General features: G+C 32.8%; 1 protein-coding gene across 1 annotated transcript; it reads right to left on the bottom strand.

Annotated features, from left to right (window-relative positions):
• Nucleotides 1-889: 889 nt before the first annotated feature.
• Nucleotides 890-9,897, bottom strand: LOC115979650 (fatty acyl-CoA reductase 3-like). Its single transcript, XM_031101707.1, has 10 exons — nt 9,680-9,897; nt 9,490-9,593; nt 8,987-9,189; nt 8,794-8,894; nt 8,357-8,549; nt 4,119-4,280; nt 3,850-3,931; nt 2,343-2,609; nt 1,320-1,447; nt 890-1,222 (listed from the first exon to the last, which is right to left on the bottom strand). The coding sequence occupies exons 1-10, from the start codon at nt 9,756-9,758 to the stop codon at nt 1,069-1,071; spliced, it is 1,473 nt and encodes a 490-aa protein (XP_030957567.1). The 5' UTR covers nt 9,759-9,897; the 3' UTR covers nt 890-1,068.
• Nucleotides 9,898-21,477: the final 11,580 nt, after the last annotated feature.

Below are 21,477 nucleotides of genomic sequence, written 5' to 3'. Positions count from 1 at the left end.
GTAATGAACTACACCTACTGGTGAGACTGTTTTTGTTTCGGTTTTATCTTATTGCTGAAAGTCTATTGTTATGTTTTATTCTATCTATGGATATTCATTGTCCTATTCACTTTTACTTTTATCATTGTACATAATATATTGTTTTATCCTTTTATAGTTGGATACATATCAAACTTTCATTCATTATCCATACTTCCTTCCTTTGATTTCAAGGTAGGTTTCCTTTGTAATAAAAAAAAGGTACACTGGTAACCATTACTCTTCTTTGGATAAATGTTAAGCTTTGGGCTTAGACTCTCAAATAAAATCTCGAGCCTAACAGGGCTAACCATCTCAAATGTGCCAGAGAAGACCACAATAGAAAGTAAAGAGGAGAGAGAAAAAGAGAAGGGAGGGGGTGGGTACTATGTGGAGAAAAAAAAAATCAGAAGCAAGGCTTGTTTACTTTCTTGTAAACAAGTCTCAGAATACAGTTTTCCGAGATGATGGATCCGTTTGAGAACAGTTTATTTAGTTAAAATTGAAAAATTTTGTTGAAAATGTTAAAAAATTAAAAAAAAAAAAAGTTAAATACTAACTGAATAGTACAATGAGACTTATAAATAGTACCAAAAAGTGTAATAAGATCTATGAATAATACAAAAAAGAAGCTAAAAATTCAAATAAGCTTCATCACATTCCAAACAAACTCGATATATCCAAAGATTCCAAACAAGCCCATATTTCCTCCCAAACAAGCTGCAGATCCCAGATTTTCATAATGACAGCAAAAAGAATGAATATCATAATTTTTTTTTTCCATAATGAAAGCAAGAACAATGAAGTTCTTGTTGTTTTATATATATATTTAATTCATTATCATATTGGTAACAGAAATCCATCACATCCCTTAGTACAACACTAGAACATATCATAATTAATACACTTGCCAAAGTTCTCAAATAAATTTGCTGCAATAATAGACTGCGTTGAACAGATATTTCTATGTAAGTTACTCTAGAGGAACACACATGTTTTTAAAAGTAGTACAAACTCTGAAAACACAATACTGTAATCCACTTGTGGATATCACTTAAAAACATATTTTACGATACCAGGTAAATGGACATTCAGAAAGTACTCGTCCCATTTGATGCATTTTGGATCGAAGCAAAACAAATCTGCCTCTGCACTACTTTCTCTTAATGCCATTCGCAGCCTCTCTGTGTTCATGTCATCAAAGCTATATGCAAAAGTAGGCTTATATTAATATATATTGAAGATGGAAAAAAATGGTTAACTTAGCAAATACAAGAACCAAAGTAAAAGCATACACATACATGCCCCCGAAAAACAAGTAAGGCTTGTACAGTTCCACCAATCGCATCACAAAGTTGATCTTTCTTCTGAGATTGATATACGTGCCCTGAAAATACTTGCAAAGCGCTACATTCACCACTTCTAGTCCCTGTAAAACAAGAAGAAGAAAAAATCAATTGAAATAAAGATAATATATAGCTAGCAGAAGGAACTGAGGGCATTTTGAGTTCAGAAGATGCATGGTGCTGAGAGAAATACCATAATGCTATGGTTGACAAAGGAAAATGAAGCAAGAACATTTGACATGGCAATCGATGATAGATAACATGCACCCCTCTTGGTCACACCCAGCTATTTTATTGAAAAATGATTGGACTATTACAATTACAAACTTCCTGTTTTTTATTATTATTATATTTTGCCTTTGTTGGATTCGCTGTTGAATTTTCTTTCTTGATATATTTTATAGCATAATTAATTGACTATTGTCTTTTTATGTGTCAAACTTCAGTAGGAAAATAGAAAAAAATATATATAAATATATATATATATATATATTCTTTTTTATTCTATCAATATCTTTTAGGGGTTCAAAAGAACATATATATAATAAGAAAAAAAAAAGTAAATAAGAAGGAAAAATCAAAGATTAAAAAAAAAAAAATACAAAATATAATAGCATTACATTTCAAAAGTGATAAAATTTATTCCTCATGCAATTTTTTTTTTTTTTTTTAAACAAAGGTTTCTCTATAAACAATTAAATTTAATTTACTAGAGTTTAAATGTTATAAATTTAGTTTTTTTTTTTTTTTATTTATACCCACTAATAATTGTTAAATGTAATGTGTGTATTATAACTTTGTTCTAGATGGATTCAAATCGGTGAGTATCACATATATCATACTCGGCAGCAGCATTGATTATCACACTAATTTGTACCCAAAAAATAATGGACAAGTTAGTAATACACCTATGATCACTCATTTTTATTCACGAAGCATGCATATCATATAAATGTATTGGCCAAACTAAGAACAAACCTTCAGTAGAAGCAAATAACGAAGGGCCATGTATCTTTCGAAGCTGGCCATGTCGCCTAATACCAAAGCCTTGGTAACCTTGACAGGTTTTCCATCCTTATTAATCCATGGTGTTTGGGAGAAGTAACGATAGCCGTAGTCTTGAAGATCCAAGTTTCTCATAGGATTGCTTGCTGAAGAACCCACTTGGTAAATCACATCAGAAGGTTGATTTGCATGAGCTACCATTGCCACTATTATAGAATTCACCACAAAGTCTGCGGGTATCTGCATTTTTATTTACATTTCATTTAATAATAAACTAAATGATCAAATTCATCACATTTTTCTAACAATTTAAACTTTTAGAAAAAAATTCATCTAATTATAATATTCTTAACACTCTTGGTCACATATTCACCCAAAGTAATTAAACCAAGAGAGTCAATTTCATATCAGATGTCATTTCAATTTGGCTAGAGAAACAAAAATGTTTTGGTACTAGTTGATACCGGTGTATCATTTAGGGATTGCCTATATATGTGTGTGTGTGTGTGTTTGTATTTATTTATGTTAGTATGAATTTATTCATTTTTATAGTATTTATTAACATAAATTTTTAAATCCACATTTTATAAGCCTAAATATTAGCTTAAGTACATTAACTAATATATTAGATTAAATAACATATTTTTTATTAAAAAAATCACAAATTTAACATTTTTTAATTTTTTTTTATTGTACCGGCCGAACGGCAAACCGGTCAAAATACCTGAAATATGCCCAGTACAACCGCTACAAACCAGTATAACCCGGTATTTTTTCCTATACATTTTAGAGGAGTACTAAAACCGATTTAATGCCTAGTACAATATATTTCTTATGTACGGGCGATACCAGTACAATATTGACTTCCCTATGCTAAATATGTGAGATTTTTAACTTAATTATTAAATGAGATATGGTATCAAAGCTAATCTTGAGTTCGAACTCTATACATTTTAGAGGAGTACTAATACCGGTTTATTGCCCAATACGGTATATTTCTTATGTGCAATATTGACTTCCCTATGCCAAATATGTGAGATTTTTAACTTAATTATTAAATGAGATATGATATCAAAGCTAATCTTGAGTTCGAACTCTATACATTTTAGAGGAGTACTAATACTGGTTTATTGCCCAATATGGTATATTTCTTATGTGCAATATTGACTTCCCTATGCTAAACATGTGAGATTTTTAACTTAATTATTAAATGAGATATGGTATCAAAGCTGATCTTGAGGTCAAACTCTATACCCATTCAACCTCATGTTTAAAATTATTATGGTCAATGATTAAATTCATAGCTTCTTAGCCATTTGAGCTTTTTGAACAATTAAAATTAATAATTTATTATGTATCATGTCAAATGATTTTGAGTTCCCAATTCAAAGCATGTCTCCACTTTATCTTTAACGCTTAAGAAATTATAATATGTAAATAAATAATAATTAATGAGTTATGATTGACTTAATCAACTCACCAAATCAAGGGCTGCCTGAAGATCACCAAGAAAGACAGTAAGTTTTCCCTTACCATAGCCAACTGCTAGACTGTCAATAGTCCTGTAACATCAAAATGTAATTACAAATTAAAATTGCAATATAATTCAAACTATACTTTCTCTCATTTTCTCCATAACCAAACAAGAAATTAATGCTATAGGAAAATAAAATGATAATAAATTATAATTGAGAACAAGGGTTAATTGCCATTGCACAAATGTAATTAAGAAAGATTTTGTGTTCTCACCTTATCCCTTCAACCCAACCGGGGAAAGGTTCTTTGAAAGTACTGGTAACAATGGTAGGACGTAAGATAACCACAGATTCATTTTCTTTTAGATGCCCTATAAGCATCTCTCCCATTGCTTTTGTGAATACATAAGTATTTGGCCATCCGTACATCCTTGCCCTGATAAAATATTTGGACAAAGGTAGGTAAGACTATTAGAATTCATTGCCCATAGTTGAATGCATTATTTGTTAGAAATTTTTTTTTTTTTTAATTCATTAATTTAACTCCAAGAAAGAATAATTTGGGTTTCAAGTCAATTCGAAATCACAAGAACATCAATTTATAAGAAAATTATTGTGTATTTCAGAAATATGGTAACAATCCCAATTTATGGAAAACATCAAAGTGTAGCAGTACTTTTACTTTGCCTAAAAATAAAATAAATAATGATATATATATATATATATATATTAGCCTCACAAGCATTTGGCTAAAATTTGAAGATCGATGTCATAGAACAAACCCAGCAGGTTTTGCTCTTCCCCACCCAACATGATCAGTTTAGGTCTTGATTGAGCACAAACTCAACTCAAACCGATTTGTTGACATTCATCATATCATCACACTGTAAATTTATTTTACCTAACAGTAACTTTTGTATTACTGAAGTTTGGATTTTTTTTTTTTTTTTTGGGGATGAATCTGAAGTTTAGCCATCTATTGCAGCAACATTCAAAGGGATTGATATTCCTATAATTATTATGAGCACGTACGAGATAAAGACTGATGGATGGGGCTAAGCGATTAGGTAGATCATAAATGTTCCAATAAAAGAGCACCAAAACCACTCAGTCAAATCCAACACGACAAGGAAAACAATATTTAGGGTCTTTAAAACAGTGTCGTACCCCACTTTATTTATTGTGCTGCAAATGAATAATCCTTGAAAATGCTTTTTGAGTTTTAGTCGGTGATAATTAATTAAGTAGTTGCTACTGTGCGAGTGTCAACTATATATATACGCGCTCATTGAAAATGATCTGAAAATGTTGCTTCGTATTAAAGTAACATGACAAGAGGGCAAAAGTGTGACAGCCTAATACCAAAGCGTAAAGGTATCACATGGACCTCATAAAATCATATTCAATGCACCTATGACCAACACATAGCAATCGGTATTCAAAAACAAAAACAAAACAAAAAACAGACCTAGCAAGGTTTATTTTTTATTTGTTTTTTCAGTTAATTACAATATACTATTAATCTATGTAGCTACAGCTGGTACCCTTTTCTATCTGGATTTAAATGGATTTTTATTTTTCTTAAACTCACACTTGACCATGCTCATATTCGGGTCAACCTAATGATTTTTTTTTTCAGTTGTTTAAATAATTAAATAATATGTAAAGTGTTAAGCATGCAACATTTTAACAACAATAAAAAAAATAAATATTAATAAAAATATATATATATATATATATATGAAAAATGTCCAGCATCCATGACAATTAAATATCTTTAAATCACAAAAATTACCATTGTTAAAATATCAATGATAAGGGCATGGGTTTAATTATTTATATATATATATATATATATATATATTTGCATAAGGGTTTGACTGTTTGAGACGATAAAATTGAAAAGTACAAACTGGTTCAAAGTTTATATTTTCTATTATAAAATATTCAGAATTAGTGTAAAGGTTTTTTTTTTTTTTTTTTTTTTGAAACTAGGTTTTTTTTTTTTTTGTTTTAAATTATAACCCATTTAATATGGCTAATTGGCCCTACTTGACCTGCTACAGTGATGTTTAGATTTGGAATTGACCTGCCTCTAAATATTGTACGAATCGACTGTTTGGAATTTGTCTATTCCTAACAGTTTTTTATGGGCATGTGTTCCAAGTAACCCATATGTTCAATGAAATTTGAGAAATCTGGTCCAAACAATAATAATTAATAATAATAAAGTCATTTAAGTAGGAACTTAATGTTGTGTCATAATAATTAATAATTCATTGTAGCAGTTGCGTGAGGCACATCGAGACCCGCAATAACGCTTGAATCATAAATGCACCATATCCTCAACGAACATGACATGTTTATGAATGAATAAATGAATATTGGATATCTCATCTCACAAACTTTAACATATTTTTTTTAATGGGAAATAACGCTTTTATTGAAAAGAGAAACAAAAAACAAACATATGCTAAACCTTGACATATAGTATTATCTCATTTAAATAGCACATGGACTCCAATTTCGTCTTATATTATGAACAGGATAAGTGGGCCCATGTTAGAGTGGCTAGGACCACCGGGCTAAGATATTTTCTTCGACATTACAGACGTAACAAAATTTATAAAAAAATTTATAATATTTATAATATAAAAAAAATTTGACATCATATACTTTTTTTTTGAAATTTATTATGAGTCATATTAATAAATGCTCTTAGAAAAATAATTAACAATTTATTTTAGAAAAAATTTTATTAAAAAAAAAAAAAAAGCAATAATTGTTCTTACTTCTTAGACTTACTGACATATTTTGCACCATTTATTCGATCTAATAAAATTCTTTATCCGGCCGCCTTGCACTTGCGGGATGGGTTGGATATGTATGCATTTCTAAGATACATGTCAAAATATTAAACAAAAAAATATAAACGTTATTTTTTTATGGGAAAATATAAAACGACTTTTTTTTTTTTTTTTTGAGATATAATATTAAACGACTTCGAATGTTTGCTGCCATTAGAAAACGAAACTCGAAATGTTTTGGTCTGATCTTAAAATATTGTTCTCGTTATTTTGTAGGGGCCAGGATATTTATGATGACCATCAAATCAATTTCAACAAACCTCCTAAAGTTTTAATTAATTCTTTGTCGTGATTTATTGAAAGCCAAACCTAACCTACATACGGTTGCCTTTTTGCCTTGGTACGACTCTGCTACAGAGACTAGGAATGAGGAAAACATCATCATTTTTTACAAATATAATTTGATGCTAGCGGGGTAGTTTGTGTTTGGTGGGAGAGTCAGTTCAGGGTTTAAATGTGTGAAAGATGGCCCCAATAAGTTCTTAATTACTTCGTTATTAGTTGCTTTCGCTTTGTTTCATTTAAGGACACCATTAGTAAGTTGAAGCCAGAAAATTTTGTCTAGATTGGTGACCTATAAATCAGGAGTCTTAACTCTTCATATGAACCTGTACCCCTTGTATACATGGACCTGATTTTACCTCTCAAAAGAGAAATTTATATAGGGAAATATACTTCTATTGGGATTTATTTGTTCCAACAACTTCAGTACACAACAAACTGAAAGTATTAAAAATAAGGGTCCGGCCGGTTAATGGATTTTATCAAAATTAAAAAAGCTGTCTGGAAAATTAATCACTTTTTATAATAAAAAATTCTTAAAATAATTTACTACTGTATATTCTAAAAATACACATTAATAAAACCCTAAAAACAAAATAAAAAATCATCTAACAAACACACAAATACTAGTACGTTAATAAAACCCTAAAAGCAAAATAAAGAAATCATCTAAGCAAACATGCAAACGCTAAGTCCCTGCGTAGACATGGCATCCTATGATTGGTTGTTGACCAACAAACAAACACAAATTTTTTTTTTTCACAACTTATTAGAATGACAAATTATAATTTGTAGGTAGTTACTTTTGCATGGAGTCACTAATAACATCATTTTTATTGCCAATCACTCATACCTAACGGAGGGATTTGAATCGGGTGCAATACCCACCCGGTACAAGGATACTACTGCTGGCGCAATTCACCCCTCCCACACACAAACATTTTTACCATCTTTTATTTTCAACTTTAACCTTTTTTTTTCATTCTTTTTTATTTAAGGATCGATACTAAAAGTTGCTTTTTCAACTCTCAATCTTAACTCTTGATAACTATTGCACCTTATCTCAAATCTTATTGATGACAACTTGTGTCACTAAATAACTTATAGTCTTGTTCATAGCTATCTTATTCTTATCCCAAATTTTTTTTTTTAATGTTTGCGTAATCCCAGTTTAGTATTAAAAGAAAATAATATTTTCAAACTTAATTGCTTTAGTTTCATATGTACCCCTAGCTATATGAGTCATGGTTGAATCACAAGGATAATACTTAAAATAAATTAAATTCAATGCAGGTATAGATAGCACCAAATTGGTTGAATAAGCATTTAAGATTTTAGGGAATATTATAGTTAGATGACAAACCTTTCAAGACCAAAATCCTTCATGGCCAACGTAATTTCTTCTTCTGTAGCTCCCTCGGCTCGTAAGTCATTCACTTTTTCCTCAGCCAGTCTTTTCTCTGTTTCGATGTCTAATCCAAAGGTCCCATTAAGTGTTTCACTCATGCGATATGGGCTCTCCAGAATGAGTCCTCCTCTTTCTCCTGATACATAGGCTGAAGAGACACTACTAGTAAATAGGCAGGTTCTACTAGTATAACTAAAAATTGATTTTTAGGGAATGTTAATGCTAATTTGACTTTAACAAAAGTCAAAATTGAAGAATTTGACGTTATCACTATGATATTCTAAAAGAAAATCTAAGACGCAACACTTAATTAAGAAATTATATATCTTAGTTTTGTCCCCCAATAAAAAATAATTGTAGTAATAGTAAAAGTGGAAAGGAACTTTACTAACCTGTGGATACATGGATAAGCACCTTTAGATTAACACATTTTTTTGCGAAGTTCAAAACATACTTAGCTCCAAATGTATTGAGCCCCAATGCAACATCATATCTGGGTGACATTAAAAAAAAAATGTAGATATTAGTATTTCAGTTAAGTAGCTAAACCATGGAGTAGTAATTAACTTGGTACTCACTGATTACCTTTCATCAAAGTTGGTAGTGGCAGCTAAATTAACAATGACATCAACTTGGTTCAGTATCTCTTCCCTCAAAATGGAATCCTTCAAGCCCAGGTCTTCAAGAGAGATGTCCCCAGGCACCACAGTTATTTTTTCAGAGACAAAGGAATTTAGATTTGTACCCAACTTTTCCTTTAGCACTCTGAACAAGTCCTTCCCTATGATCTATTTAAAAATAAATAAAAAATGCAACAATATTGTGATCACTAGTCAATATTAGTATAGCTAGCCATTAATTTAAAATTGCCAAATAGTGAAAGAGAATGGAGCAATAGTTGTAAGATCTTTAAATATTAGTATGCAAATGTTGCTTAAAAAAGATAATTAAGTTGCTTATAATATATATGTCCATTCCTGCCACACTTGAAGCAGAAAATACAAGAAATGGCAAGGAATGTTCGAAATATGTACTTCTCTCTTGTACTTAATGGAAGCTATATACCATATATATAACCATGTATATACCTCATTATTTAACCGATGTGTGGCTGACTTAGTATCCTTAGCCCTTAGAAGAAGATAGAGCTTCTTCAAGTTTGGTTGAACCCTCAGTACCTTCTCCACAAGAACTGCATCCATACAAGCAAATTTATCACTAAAATCATCGTTACAATAACACGCTCAGAGAGAGAGAGAGAGAGATTTAGGGGTGTACTCTTTGCTAGAAAGCCAGTAGCACCAGTGATTAAAATGGACTTGTTCTCAAGGAACTGTAATATACTTCCTAACTCCATGGAGAAAAATATATCAGAGAGCTAAAGAGAAAGAGAGAGAAGAATACTCAAGTGGAAGCAATAGACAGAATGGAGTGGGAAAATTTTGATGTCGCTTCATATAAAGGACACGGGTGAGTGATGTACATGTGGTGGAGTACACGAAAGTGGTTGGTGATTGTTTTCCTTTATAAATTCAGAGCCAGATCTTCAATTATTTTACCAAAAGAGCAAATTAAATAACCCAATTCACTGTATTTTTTTAATATATGAAAACCTTCTATAACATGACCCACTTTAGCTCTTAACACTTTGGGTGGGCGGTCACCTACACAAACCCAATATTTTACAGTCCACATTGGTGATTCTGACAAAATTTTGTGAACAGTGGTCTTATTCTTTGATAGGTGTAACCAACCCTCTGCAGTTAATTAACACTTCCGTGAAGCGCTGTCCTAACTACTAACGCTCTTATCATTATTGTAATATATACATATTTTTAAGAATTTTTTGTTTTTTTTTTTTTTTTTGGTTTTTGTTTTTGGTATTCAACATAGGCATAAAAATGTGTCAATTGTGAAGTATCATTGATCAATGTTTGCATGGATATTGTTACTTTCACGTGCATATATGCTTTATATATCACAACATTATGGTAAATTACCTAGCTTTATGTTTGTATTGTGTAATCCTTCTTCCTTCAAAAAACACCTTGTGTTATTATCTGTTTTGTGTTTCTATGATAAAGAAATTCTCTCTTTTGGTGAAACTTTGATTAAAAGGTTTATCAACTGCTGAGATTAGTAGTTCAGGAGAAGAAAAAAAATCTAGCTAGGCTGCAGTGTGCTGTACACTGATTGCAGTTAACTCTTACCTACCCTCATTATATTGAAAGAGGCTTTAAAGTCTCCATCTGGACTATGTAAATTATCTTCATCCAAATTCACATATTACCCCATATTTTATTGTATGTTTCTAAACTTTGCCTTAGTGTTGTCGTTCTCTGACCAAGTCTATAATATTTAGAAGTTAACTAAGTTTTACAAGTAAATGCAACGTGCGGTTGCTATTGAACACGAAACAGCCCATAATAATTAGAGTTGTCTTCAAAAACTGGGCAAAGCGAAGATAATTTTAACTCAATGATGTTCTTTTGTCTTTATAAGATGAATTTTTCCTCTACCATTTGTTTAAACATTTTTTTAAAACTGGGCAAAGCGAAGATAATTGTAACTCAATGATGTTATTTTGTCTTTATAAGATGAATTTTTCCTCCACCATTTGTTAAACATTTTTTTATTAAAAAAATGTGAAAGTCTCACATTGAATAATAGTAACAAGATAAAGTGATTAATATAATATGGTTAGGCCCAAAACTCATTGGATTAAACTTTTTATTTAAGCATAGTACTTTTATATATTATATTAACTATTCAGTTGAAATCCTTACAAATTGTTATCTCTGGTTAAGAAAATGTATTTATTAGTAATGCATTTCTATATTTATTTTTATATAATATAAAATGATCTTTTTGACTTTTTATTGACTTTTTTTCTTATGCTACAATATAATATATTGAAAGTCCACATTTTTTTCATGTTATTTATATATAATTGAGTTTAAATTTTATAAGGATTCCTTATAAAATCTAATATGTTTAATATAATCCATTAGAATCTTGTCACATTATATTTTCTTTCAGTAAAGTAGATAGCTAAGTAAGAGATCTGTGGTTCAATCCCCACCTACACCAAAAACCGATTGGTGTTTTGATCTAATAATAAAAAACTATCATCATAAGTGAACATCATAGGTTAAAACTCTCTTAAAAAAAAAAAAAAAGAGTAGACAATTCCATACATAAACCCAATCTCAATAAATGGCTATTACTAACTATAAAACCTAATATGTTTTATATCATCCATTAGAATCTTGTCACATAATGTTTTTGGTAACTGTGGGGATCGTTCGATTGATGGGCCCATAGGATTCAGAATGGGTTCAGGATTGTTGGGCCAGTGGCCCATCGGAGGCCATATACCCGTCCGAGGACACCATAGTCCTCGGCAGAACGCGTCCGGGGACGATCGCGTCCGAGGACGATCAGGACGTGATCTCGTTGCGATCAAATCTCAGAATTCAGTCATCTCAAAGGATAGAGTAGCCGACTAAAGATGAAAGAGATAAGGCAAACAAATATCTGAAGCTACAGCTACCTCCGCATTAATGACCTCTCAACCAACTCTCTGGCCGCATTAATGTGGAGGTGATACCTGAACAGTGGGGAAGCAGCCTTACAGCTGCCCAAAGGAAGTTCCAGGAGGTGCCAGACGGGACAGAAAGAAATCCTCCGAACCCAACCTACACGTGTGCGGCGAGGATGGAGCGCAAAGGGAGATATATAAACTAAAGGAAGAACATGAAAAAGGGGGATCGACAAAAAAAGAGAAAGAAGAAGGAAAAAACGGAGAGAACGAGAGAGAAGAAAGTAAGAAGGAAGAGAGAGAAAGCTGTACTAGTCACTAAAGAAAGACGTTCGTTTTACCAACTCTAAAACCTTCAACGGGCTTGAGGGTAAATCTTGGAGGGAGATACCACAGTTAACCTAGTTCTTTACACCCACGCTCTACAAATCATATTGTCTGGGCCTTTTACGTACGAACCCAATACTGTTTAGGTTCGTCACTAAATCGTGTCCTTACAATAACGTTTAGGTACTAAAATAATATTTTACCCAAAAAAAAATACAAAAGAAATAAAATCAAATTTTGTTGAACTTCAATGATGTTAGTGACTAGTTTATTATAAATAATATTTTTTTATAAAAAAAAAAAAATCAAAGTAGTTTTACTTTTAGTTAATCTCATAATTTTCTTCTAAAAAAAACTCATAATATTGTGCAACATATACTTTTGAGCCTCACAAATTTACGTGGCATTATTTTAATTGAATTTAAATTTTATTCTATATTTAAACCCTCTATTTGAATCTTGGTGCCTCTTACTTTTTAAAAATGATAGAATGTATTGTTCCATATACAAACACAATCATGATAAATTCCTAATGCTGTGATATTTAATTCCAAATGTATCCAAAATGTGTCTTGCGTTAAAGCTTTTAGTGTCATGATAGTATTTGAAGATCTACATCGAAGACAAAAGAAATTGCTCGTAAGCTATCAAGTATGTTACATTGATTGCAAGCTTGACTACAACTCGATTGATCAAGTTTCATTAAAGCTCAACTCCAGTCAATCAATCAAGCCTTGGGTAAACTGAATTTTTATTTTTCGGCTCATAATAACCAAAAAGCCTTGGGATTCATGTCTTAGGATTCTAGAGCATATTTCGAGATTTATCAGGTCATTTTAAACATAAGGAGAACATTATGTAAAGAAGAGATTTTGTTGCAATGGTTGTGCGCCAAGGGTTTGTACCAAGCTTTGTCTCTGGGATCGAATTGAAGATCAAAGAGTAGAAAGTCAAGTTCTTGCACAAGACTACCGTAATCAAGTTATTGTTGTGGTGTGTTAGACACAAATTGGACATTTGTGCACCATTGGACATTTGTGCACCATTGAAGTGATTCACAAGATAAAAGAGTCCAACTGGGTTGGAGCTGCTCTTAGCAGTCACAAGAGTAAGTTCAACTATAGGTATATACAAGGATTGGGATATTTTATAATACTTCCACTTTATCTTAGTCAGTACTTCAATTTGATAGTGACCTATAAATCACTCATTGGATTTTTCCCGTCTAGGTTTTCCCTTTGTAACCATATATTGTTTGTGTCAAAATTAACTTTTGGTTGTACTTTAATATTGTGATATGGTTGTGCCAATCACCAACGAATTTGGAATACATTTCATGATTGAGCTAATGAAATAAATTGGTAATTTGACTTAAGATTTATCACACAGGGTCTAAATTTTCCAACAATATAATATTAAACTTTTCCGTGCATTGAACGAGATACCAACTAATAATATAAACAAAATGAAATCTTTGACTTTTTGTTTACTTCTTCTAATGTAGTCACATAAGTTTTTAAAAGCTCACACTTCTTTTAAATTTAGTTTTTAAAGTTATACATAGTGATAAACCATGTCCATTTAAATTAATTAGAACTCGTTCTCATAAAACAACTCAACAGTACACAAATTCATACTATTAAATTAGGTTAGATTTTCTCTAAGCAAAGTCTAATTAAATTAGGAAGTTTTTTTTTTTTTTAAATAGAGTATAAATTTCCTTTTTGCTTATTATGGGGCCAAAGAATTTGACAAACCCAGCCCACTTTATACTAAGCCCAAGGCCCACGCCGAGGAGGAAGAAATGGCCGAGGACAAACAAAGAAAGCCCAAATAGCCTAGAAACGTTGCCAAGGATGATCCTGTTCTCGGCATTCTAGATCCCAGAAGGAAAGAACGGCACACCGTCAAAGGCAGCCTCCTAGAGCGCCCCCATAAAAAGGACAAGTACAGTAGGACACCCATTGGGGTATGGTGTAGGAGCAATTCAAGGAGAAACTGTCACCTCCGCATTAAATGCACCCAACTAACGTATTGAGCATTAATGAGGAAATGACCCTTGAATAGTGCGATCTTGGTTGCCGCAACTCACAAAGGGTTTGGGAAGGTGGCTGATGGGACGAGCACTCGAGTAATGACCTGCATGATCAACAGATGGAGGGCCAAGATCGATTGGAAGGAGATATATAATGTGAGAGATCCTCCAAGAATGAGGAGGGAGAGAAAAAAGGAGAATACGGGAACAATTTTCATGATCTTGGAAACCTTTGTAATCTAGCACTGAAGAAAGAAGAAGAACACTAAGTTCCTCGGATGAAGTGTCCGAGGACAGAATTTCATACTTTAGTCTATATCCTTGTTATTCAATCCATACATAACCGTGTCTAGTTGTTGTAATCCTGACTAAGACCTAGTTTTTAAACTCATTCTCTATAAATTTATTGTATTGGGCTAGTTGGGCTTGAGTCCACTCATCCAATAGAAGAAATGCTCGAACCCAGTCCCTACATTTATTAATATTCATTAATAAAATATGTATCATATATAAATATTTTTTTGTCAAAAAAACTCTCTTGCATTAAATGGGTGTTCAACTAGTTATAGGCTTATAGTTGAAGATGACTATTATAATTTGTTTGATGAAGTGCAATTCAAAAATCAAAATTCCCTTATAAATAAAATTTTTTTTTTCTTTGAACCTATTAATGGAACACTTATCCTCTTATGCTCATTATTCTTGTTAAATCTTAAGATGATTAAAGATTAAAAGTTATTTTATCTAATATATATATGTATATATATATATATATATATAGTTTATACAAGTAACCTAATGGTAAGTTTCAAAATGTTGATCTACATAAAATTTATTGAATAGTATTCTACGTTATGTTTGTTTCACTGTAAAATATTTTTAAATGTAATTGAAAGTGAGAAAAAAGAGGTGTGGGCTGGTGTAGGCTCAGCGAGAGAGAGTTTTAGAGATGGGAGGGTCCGTGTGCAAGTGAGGAAGAGAATGTGGGAAGCCATTCATGTTTGTTTTTGGAAAGCGTTTTATGGAATTTTTTGTTGTAAAATGTTTTACAAGTTTTTATATAGGGTTTTCAAGTAAGGGTGTGTTTGTTTTGGGTGAAAATCACTTCCGGAAATGTTTTTCCGTATTTACGGGTGTTTGGCACATTTTACAAAGAAACAAACACTTGAAGATATAGAAAATATTTTTCAAAAAATATTTTACAATCAAACAAGTGGGGTGTTAAATATTTCTTTTGTTTGAAAAATTGACATTTATTTTACTACTAACTAAAGTCAAAACTGAGGTTATTCATATATAAAGTGCTTTGAGTCAATTATTCATTAATCATTGTCTCCCATCTTTGTTTCCAATTATTATTTCCTAATCCCCCCCCCCCAACCAAAAATATCTGTATAAGAGCACTTGCATTAGTAAGTGCAAAATAGAAAAGGTGTTGAGCTATGCACATTTTGACCAAAAAAACACCCACATCAGTGGGTGTAAAATTGTGCATAAATGCACAAGTGTTACAGTAACTGTGCATGTATGCATAGTTACTGTAACTCGTGCATTTAACATTTTAGTTTTTTTTTTTTTTTTTTTGTAGTGTTGGGTATGTGAGAAAGAGGGGTAGTGAGTGAGGAAATAATAAAAAAATTATAAAAGAATGAATATTTTATTAAATAGATGTGTAGAATAAATAGATTGATGTGGGTGTTTTGTAAAAATGGGCGTGTAAAATAGAAAAAGTAATTTTTTTGTGCAAAATAGAGGAAAATTTTGCATGAGCTGATGCGGTTGCTCTAATGAATGGGATGACAAAATGAAATTAAGAGGATGTTAGGTTCTAAAGTTTAGGATTTTATGTATTTAGAACTCTAATTTGTATTGTTAGCAAACCATGATCAAAACAATGTGTTTAGAAGTGTTTAAGTCTAGCTCAAAGTTGTGCGTCTATGTAAAGTTGGAATCGAGTTAAAGCAGGAATGGATTGTGCCTTTTGGCCTGGCTCGATCGATCGAAGCTCGGGCAGAATGTTTTTCTGCAGATTCGTCCAACTCAGCCCTAAGTGTTTTAAAATGTTTTTAGGGTTTTTTTATTTGTTCTAAGTATAAAAGGCAAACCCTAGCCACGTTTTAGTGTTGCTCATATTTGCGGTTTGTGTAAATCTCTTGTGAGATCTAGAGGAGCTTTCCTTTACACAAACTTAGGGTTTTTAAGGAGAAGATTTATCTACGCCTTGATGAACAATTCAGTTGCTGCCATTGAAGTTTAAAGAAAACACAAGCGGGTGTGCTTGTAGCTGGTGGTGAATCCAAGAAAGAAAGAGTCCGTGGATTCAGAGCTTACACGTGGTCGTGTCAGTAAGTTCTACTGGTTGGTAGCAATAAGAAGTCGAGCGTGGGGGCTTGTAAGTCTTATTGTATGAACTTCGATTCTTTCAAGATAGTGGATTCAAGTTTACCTTGAGGATAGCTAGGTCAAATCCTCCCCAAGTTTTTACTGGTTTGTTTTCCTGGGTGATCATATCTTGTATTATTTATTTTTCGCTACTTTGCATGATTTGATCTTTTATATTGTGTTAACCTAGACTTGTTTAATTGAACTAAGTAACAACTTGGCTAATTACTTAAGTTTAACTAATTGTTTAAGGGGTCTAAAAACTATCAAGTGATATCAGAGTGGGTAGCTCTTTTGTTGTTGATCCTTTAATCACTGAGCTGATCCTTGACCCCTTTGTTACGGACTTTTGGAAATTCTTTCTGCTTATTCATCAACTTGCTTACATTGTGTATTTGTCTCTTGTTGAGTTTGTTAAATCTTTCCTTGAACATCTTGGTCTTATCATATGTGGTAATAATTATTTGTGTCTTTGGTATTTGGATAGTGGTTGTTCCAGGCATATGACAAGAAATAAAGGATTATTCAAGACCCTTTTTGAAGGAAAGATTGGGACAGTCACTTTTGGAGATGGAAGCAAATTTTTCATCAGAGGCATTGGAGCTGTAGACATCCCAGGGTTACCGATCTTTGAAGATGTTTGGTATGTTGATGGACTAAAGGCAAATTTACTCAGCATCAGTCAGATTTGTGACAATGGACTAAATGTTCTCTTCACTAAGTATGAATGTGAGATACTTGATGGAGGAGGTGATTGTATGTGTGTTGGTGTACGAATAGCGAACAACTGTTATGGATTGACACCAAGCATAAGCAACAAGTGTTTTAGTGCAAAGATTGATCAAGTTGATTTGTTGCATCAACAGCTAAGGCATGCAAGTCATAAGCAGATAGAATAGATTTCAAAATGTGATGTTGTTGTGGGTTTACCTAAGTTTGAGAAGATAGATAAGTACATATGTGGACCATGTCAGATAGGTAAACAGATAAAATCTAAACATCCGTCTGTGGCTAGTGTTCAAACTTCAAGACCTCTGGAGTTACTACACATTGATCTAATGGGTCCTGCTCGAGTTCAGAGTTTGGGAGGAAAGAAATATATTCTAGTGGTTGTGGATGACTTTACCAGATATACTTGGGTTGTGCTCTTGAAAGATAAAGCTGAGTCTCCTAAGAAGATGATATATCTGTGTAAGAAATTGCAGGTTGAAAAAGATACAGTGGTAGCCAGAATCAAAAGTGACCATGGAAGAGAATTTGAGAATACCAAGCTAGCTACCTTCTGCCATGAATAGGGCACACATCAAGAATTTTCATCACCCAAGACACCACAACAAAATGGAATAGTTGAACGGAAAAATAGGGTCGTTCAAGAGATGGCAAATGTCATGTTGCACAATAAAAAATTGCCAAAATCTTTCAGGGGAGAAGCAGTTAACACTGCTTGCCATACACTCAACCGAGTGTATTTCAGACCTGATTCCAAGAAGACTCCTTATGAACTCTGGAGAGGAAAGAAGCCGGTCGTCAAGTATTTCAGGATATTTTGTAACGACCCAAGGAAAAGCGCTAGCCACATCTGCGCTATACCTCAAAAGAACTAGTCACAATTGAAGCTCCTTATAGTTGTTAATAAAGCCCAGATCTACCCAATAAATACCCGATGTGGGACTCATCACACACCCACACACATCACACAATCAATCAAATTGGGGCATCACAAAAAAACACCTAGAATGAAATGCATGAATGTTATGCTATGCAAATCCTAGAAAAAAAAACAAAACCAAAGAACAATTGTCACAAAGGGTAGAGTAATGAAGCACAAGGACCAAGAAGATCAAGACAGATCAGGGACATAAAATCATACCAATTACTTGACGAAGAGTTTCAAACTTACTTCTATCAAGAGGTTTGGTGAAGATATCGGCATTCTGACATTCAGTAGGAATATACTCAAGACACACAATCTTTCTTTCAACAAGATCCCTAATGAAGTGATACCTAATCTCTATGTGCTTAGTCTTAGAATGTTGAACAAGGTTCTTAGATATGTCAATAGTATTAGAGTTATCACAGTAAACCACCATGGTATCTTAAGATATTCCATAATCAGTTAAAACCTTTTTCATCCAAAGAAGTTGTGAGCAACAACTTCCAGCAGTAATATATTCTGCCTCGGCAGTGGACAAGGACACAGAATTTTTCTTTTTGCTCATCCAAGCAACAAGATTAACACCAACATAAAAACATCCACCGGTGGTGCTTTTTCTATCATCAGCATTACCGGCCCAATCAGAATCAGAAAAACCAGCAAGAGACAAATTAGACTCTTTACTATAAAATAATACATAATCACAAGTTCCAGCAACATATTTAATTATTCTTTTGATAGCATTTAAGTGTGAAATTTTAGAATTAGATTGAAATCTAGAACACACACCAACACTAAATGCAATATCAGGTCGACTAGCAGTCAAATATATCAAATATCCAATCATACTTCTGTATAATGTAACATCAACTGACTCACCTGAGGATCATTTGTTAATTTTGCATTGGCGGTCATTGGTGTTCTAGCATGGGCAGCATTGTCCAGTCCAAATCTCTTGACTAGATTCTTTGCATATTTTGCTTGGTTGATGTAGATCCCTGAATCCGTTTGCTTCACCTGTAATCCTAAGAAATAAGTTAGTTCACCAACCATACTCATTTCAAACATCGCTTTCATTTCATCTGCAAAAAAATGAGCAAGAGAGTCATTAGTAGCACCAAAAACAATATCATCTACATAAATTTGAGTTACAACAAAATTGTTCTTATCCTTTCTTATGAAGAGAGTAGTGCCTGCAAATCCCCTTTGAAGCCATGCTCGATAAGATATGCAGTCAATCTATCATACCAAGCCCGTGGAGCTTGTTTCAAACCATACAGTGCTCTCTTTAACTTATACACATCATCCTGTCTGTGAAGGTCAGCAAATCCTTTAGGTTGTTCAACATAAACTTCTTCTTGCAGCATTCCATTCAAGAAAGCACTTTTGACATCCATTTGATATAGCTTGAAGTTCAGATGACTAGCTATAGCCAACAATATCCTATTGATTCCAATCTTGCTATCGGAGCAAAGGTCTCATCAAAGTCAATCCCTTCCACTTGTGTGTAACCTTGAGCAACAAGTCTTGATTTATTTCTGTTAACAGTGTCATGTTCATCTAACTTGTTCTTGAAGATCCACTTAGTTCCAATTACATTCACACCCTTTGGTCTAGGAGCTAATTCCCACGCATCATTCCGAACAAATTGATGAAGTTCTTCATGCATAGAGTTTACCCAATCAGCATCTTGAAGTGCCTCATCTACCTTCTTCGGTTCAAATTGGGACAGATAGTATGAGTGTGTAATTACACTTAAGGCTTTTGACCTTAATCTCATGTTGTCATTCAGACTTCCCAATATATTTGAGGATGGATGATTAAGCCTTACTCTAGAGGAAGGACTTTTAACTAGAGATGTGTATGTACCTCTCTGTTCTGATGAAGGACTAAACTCATGTTGAACCTGTTGAGTCTCATGAACTGGAGTGGATGGTTCAAGACTTGATGGTACAGAAATTACATCATTCAATAGCATTTGCTCCTCATCACTATGTTTCCCAATATAATCAACAGGAAGAGAGTCATTAACCTCCATAGGCTTATCTTAAACCTGAGTAGTACTTTCTGAATGTGCTTCTGGACATACTTTATCATTGATTACAACATTTGACGATTCCATGACAATTTTGGTTCTCAGATTATGCACTCTATATGCTCTACTAGTAGAGGAGTACCTTAGAAAATATCCTTTGTCACTTTTAGTATCAAATTTCTCTAAGTGCTCTCTATCACGTAGAATGTAACAATCACTGTCAAATATGTGATGCCCCAATTTGATTGATTGTGTGATGTGTGTGGGTGTGTGATGAGTCCCACATCGAGTATTTACTAGGTAGATCTGAGCTTTATTAACAACTACAAAGAGCTTCAATTCTGACTAGTCCTTTTGAGGTATAGCGCAGATGTGGCTAGCGCACACAGGGTTACCGGGTCGGTTCTGATACCATATGTAACAATCCAAGGAAAAGCGCTAGCCACATCTGCGCCATACCTCAAAAGGACTAGTCACAATTGAGGCTCCTTGTAGTTGTTAATAAAGCCCAGTTCAACCCAGTAAATACCCGATGTAGGACTTATCACACATCCACACACATCACACAATCAATCAAATTGGGGCATCACATTTTTTATTTTTTAATATATATACATATATATATATATATATAAAATAAAAAATAAAAGGAAGAAAAAGGAAGCACATTTTGTTTTGAACTATTCTTCTTGGTTTTTGAAAACAAGGTTAGTCAATTTATTTTCACATAACATGTCTTTTGTACCTTGTTTAGCTTTGATGAGCTTATTTATTGCACTTTATTAGTTGAAACTTTGTAGTACATGTTGTGTGGGAAAGATGTTTATGGCTTTTGATTACTATGTCTTAATCTTGAAGTCACATGTTTTTAAATGTTTGACTTGAACTTTTAGAGAAAGGCATAAATAACCATCTCATCACTGTTCACTAGCCAATCATGAACACCTTAGTGCATATCATAAGATTTTGTACTCGAGAAAGTGTAGCACATGCACAAAAAGAACATAAGGTGAAGCCTCAGGTTAAATTGCTTAATTCTTAAAATCAAAATTGGTGTGTACTATTAGATTTGATGCCAAACTCACATAACTTAAAATTGGTA

The sequence above is a fragment of the Quercus lobata genome, chromosome 1 (genome assembly GCF_001633185.2).
Source record: "Quercus lobata isolate SW786 chromosome 1, ValleyOak3.0 Primary Assembly, whole genome shotgun sequence".
Taxonomy (NCBI): Eukaryota; Viridiplantae; Streptophyta; class Magnoliopsida; order Fagales; family Fagaceae; genus Quercus; species Quercus lobata.
The sequence above is the reverse complement of the archived record's forward strand: the minus strand, read 5'-3'. Positions and strand labels throughout refer to the sequence as shown.